General features: G+C 45.7%; 1 protein-coding gene across 1 annotated transcript; it reads left to right on the top strand.

The window, feature by feature from the left end:
* Positions 1 to 2,602: 2,602 nt before the first annotated feature.
* On the top strand, positions 2,603 to 3,569 carry LOC117178485 (protein NYNRIN-like). Its single transcript, XM_033369915.1, has 2 exons — positions 2,603 to 2,639; positions 2,701 to 3,569. Exons 1-2 carry the CDS (start codon positions 2,603 to 2,605, stop codon positions 3,567 to 3,569), a joined length of 906 nt encoding a protein of 301 aa, XP_033225806.1.
* The last annotated feature ends 503 nt before the right edge of the window (positions 3,570 to 4,072 follow it).

Below are 4,072 nucleotides of genomic sequence, written 5' to 3'. Positions count from 1 at the left end.
TGCGTTTGGTCCGAGGTCAGTCCTCTTTCGGCCACCTCACGACCCTTACTCCTCCGACGCTTGTCATAGAATAGCAATAAAATCCTGTATTAATTGGTAATATTTGTGCAATTATTAAAATCTGTACCACCCCCACAAATTGGTGACCCCGACGTGATATTAACACGCAGAACAATTCCGCTCGAGTTTTTAAGTAAATAGTGAATGCGGGTAAATAGTGCGAGTGTGAAAAGGGCGTACGCGAATAAAGACGCGCTTTCTTCGAACATTCCGGAAAACTGACGCGCCGCGTGGCTCAGACTTTTCTCGGACTTTTTCTTGGCCGCAAATCCCTAGTGAAACTCATATAGTGAACAATGAACTAAGTGGACAGTGTGAACAGTGTCATCAGTGGTTTTTATAGTGCAGTTACAGTGACTTTTTCACGCAAAATGACAGAAAGTTCCACGCTCTCGAGAACTACAACACCTGTGCAGACGGTGCCGACTCCAAGCATCACGATGTCTCCACCACTCTTCCCGGGATACCCGTACCCGGAAATTCACCGTGTCGCGTCGCCTCTTTGTCACCGACAGGAACACGAAGACGCAGTACCTAATCGACACAGGAGCGGACCTCTGCGTTCTACCTCGTACAATGGTACGCGGTAGGCGAGAGAAATCAAATTACGAATTATACGCGGCAAATAATTCTATTATCGCGACTTACAGCATCGAGTTGATTACTCTTGACCTTGGACTCAGACGAAAGTTTTCATGGCGTTTTGTGATCGCTGACGTAACGAAACCCATTATCGGGGTCGATTTTCTAGACCATTTTGCTTTGCTTGTGGATATTCGTAATCAGCGTCTCGTTGAGAGTCTAACGACGGTTTCAGTCACAGGTCACGTGGCCGCGTGCGAAGAAAATTGGATAGGAGTCCATATCATAGCAGGCTCTTCGCCGTGGCACGAACTTTTGCAGCTCTACCCACAAATTTCGCGACCTTCCGGTATCACAAGTGAAAATAAACACTCGACTCGTCATCACGTTCATACAACGCCCGGTCCGCCAGTTTTCGAACGACCTCGTCGTCTTGCGCCAGAGAAACTCCAGTTAGCGAAAAAGGAAATCCAGAACTCGCTAGATTTGAATATTTTACGTCCTTCCAAAAGCAACTGGTCATCGCCGCTTCACCTCGTTCCCAAAAAGAATGGCCAGTGGAGATCCTGCGGAAATTATCGGCGGCTGAATGCGAGAACGATTCCCGACCGATATCCTGTAAGACACATGGAGGATTTTGCACAATCGCTACAAGGTAAAAAGATTTTCTCAAAAGTAGATCTGGTTCGCGCGTATCATCAGATTCCCGTCGCTGAGGAGGATGCACCAAAAACGGCTATCACGACACCGTTTGGTCTTTTCGATTTTACGCAAATGAGTTTTGGCTTATGTAATGCGGCACAAACTTGTCAACGTTTTCTCGACGAAGTTCTTCGTGGCCTAGATTACGTCTTCTCGTACATAGACGATGTTCTAATTGCGTCATCTGATGAGGAGGAACACAGGCAGCGCGTGCGAGAGGTTTTCTTGTGATCAATCCTGCGAAATGCATTTGGGGAGTTTCTACGGTAAAATTCCTGGGGTTCGAGGTTTCGGAACATGGAATCAAACCTCTTCTGGAAAAGGTAGAAGCAATCCTGAAGTACCCACAGCCGAACACAGCAAAAGAACTCCGACGTTTCCAAGGCACCGTGAACTTCAGCAGACGTTGCATACCTAGAGCAGCGATACAACAAGCTCCCCTGCACGAGCTTTTAAAAGGTAACATTAAAGGAAGAAGCAGCATTATCCGGAACGAAACGGCTCTTCAGGCTTTTGAGGAATGCAAAAAGAGTCTAGCAGAAGCTGCGCTCCTAGCTTATCCAGCACCTAAAGCACCTCTTGCAATTTTTTCCGACGCATCGAATTTCGCGATCGGAGCCGCCCTCCAGCAGTTTGTAAACAAGGAATGGCAACCTCTAGCCTATTACTCGAAGAAGTTGAGCACCGCTGAACAGAAATACGGTGCCTATGACCGAGAGTTACTCGCTATTTATAAAGCCATAAAAAATTTTCGACATAATGTGGAAGGCAGATCTTTCGCAGTATATACGTATCACAAGCCGATAACTTTTGCGTTCCAACAGAAGAGCGACAAATGCTCACCTCGTCAGTTTAGGTACCAGGATTTTATAGGGCAGTACACAACGGACATCAGGCACATTCCAGGTCCGGAAAACATTATAGCCGACGGTCTCCCTCGGGTGGAAGAACTCGCGACCGGAGTTGATTTTGCAGTATTAGCAAGATCTCAAGTCAATGATGAAGAGGTACAGTCTTTCCTTCAATCAGGAACTGTGTTACAACTGAAAAAGGTTCAACTTCCAGGGACGCATACGACTCTGTACTGCGATGTTTCTACCTCTGTAGCTCGACCCTTCGTGATGAAACCATGGCGTCGTGTAGTTTTCAACTCGCTGCATCGATTGTCGCATCCAGGAATCAAAGCGACGACGAAGCTTCTCACTCAACGCTATGTTTGGCCATCTATCAAAGCTGATTGCTAGCGCTGGGCGCGAGCATGTGTTCCCTGCCAACGTGCGAAAATCTCTCGACATGTATCATCACCTACCGGCTCATTTCTCCCGCCAAATTCACTATTTGAGCACGTGCACATAGATTTGGTTGGTCCTTTGCCCATTTCGAACAGTGCCCGCTATGTTTTGACCTGCGTTGACCGATATTCGCGATGGCCTGAAGCTTTTCCAATCCCAGACATTGAGGCAGCAACCGTCGGGAGAGAATTTCTGTCAGGATGGATTGCAAGATTCGGAACTCCGTTGCGAATTACTACCGATCAAGGTCGTCAATTCGAGTCCCAATTTGTTCGAGAATTGAACAACTTACTCGGGACTCAGCATCTAAGGACGACAGCATATCATCCCTTTTCCAACGGCATGGTGGAAAGGTCACACCGAAAGCTGAAAGAATCCATCAAGTGTCATGAAACTGAGGATTGGATTGAAGTACTACCTATCATACTTTTAGGCATCAGATCAGCCTGGCGAGAGGATTTGAAGTCAACATCAGCTGAACTCGTTTACGGTGAGAGCATTCGCCTACCTGGAGAATTCCTAACTTCCCGTTCAGAAGAAGTCAACACGAAAGATACATCAGAGATCGTCAACGCTATGAGACGTCGTTTTCAGAGTCTCCGACCAGTCGGTGGCACTCGTCACAGTCAGAAAAAAATATTTGTTTTTAAAGACCTCTCGACATCTGAGCAAGTCTTCGTTCGTCATGATCAGCCAAAAGGATCGCTACAAATGCCTTACGACGGTCCTTATTTGGTCAACAATCGCTCTGAAAAATTTTTCAATGTCAACATTAAAGGCAAAGATACTAACGTCTCAATTGACAGATTAAAACCAGCATACATCATCTCGGAAGACGAATCCCAGTTGCAAGAACGGAAGCAGATTTCGAACAAACGGAATAAACTTACCTCGGATGACCCCGAGATTCCAGCTGAGTATTTCTATTTCTGAATTTTTAACTAGCAACCTTGTAATTTTAGTATTTAAATAGTGCAATAGTTAAGCCAGCATAACTAGTCAAGTAAGGTTCCACAGGACGACACGAGAGAATTTTCGAGACTGGGAAATGCGAGAAGAATTAGGAAAAGACAGACAATAAAAGCAATAGGCTATCTCTCTCTAAGGTACAGAAGGTACATAGGTACCTGCGTTTAGGTCCGAGGTCAGTCCTCTTTCGGCCACCTCACGACCATTACTGCTCCGACGCTTGTCATAGAATAGCAATAAATTCCTGTATTAATTGGTAATATTTGTGCAATTATTAAAATCCGTAACACCCCCACAATGGTCAACGAGGGTTGAAGCAGTGTTCATCGAGGAGTTTGAAAATTTAAACTTTGGCGCTCCTTGAGAAAGATAAAAAATGAATTGGACTCAGTTCATGGCACATCTGCCCCTGCCTTAGCAACGGTTTATAACTGGGTAAATGAATTTAAGCGTGGTCGTACATCAAT

Source organism: Belonocnema kinseyi, chromosome 1, assembly GCF_010883055.1.
Source record: "Belonocnema kinseyi isolate 2016_QV_RU_SX_M_011 chromosome 1, B_treatae_v1, whole genome shotgun sequence".
NCBI classification, from domain to species: domain Eukaryota; kingdom Metazoa; phylum Arthropoda; class Insecta; order Hymenoptera; family Cynipidae; genus Belonocnema; species Belonocnema kinseyi.
Note: the sequence above shows the minus strand (reverse complement) of the source record. Positions and strands in the feature narration are given on the sequence as shown.

Bases quoted from the DNA above. Each gene is read 5' to 3' on its own strand.
- LOC117178485 (XM_033369915.1), top strand. From the start codon at position 2,603: ATGTGTTCCCTGCCAACGTGCGAAAATCTCTCGACAT. The intron at 2,640-2,700 runs GTATCATCACCT...ACGTGCACATAG, and splicing joins GTGCGAAAATCTCTCGACAT to ATTTGGTTGGTCCTTTGCCC.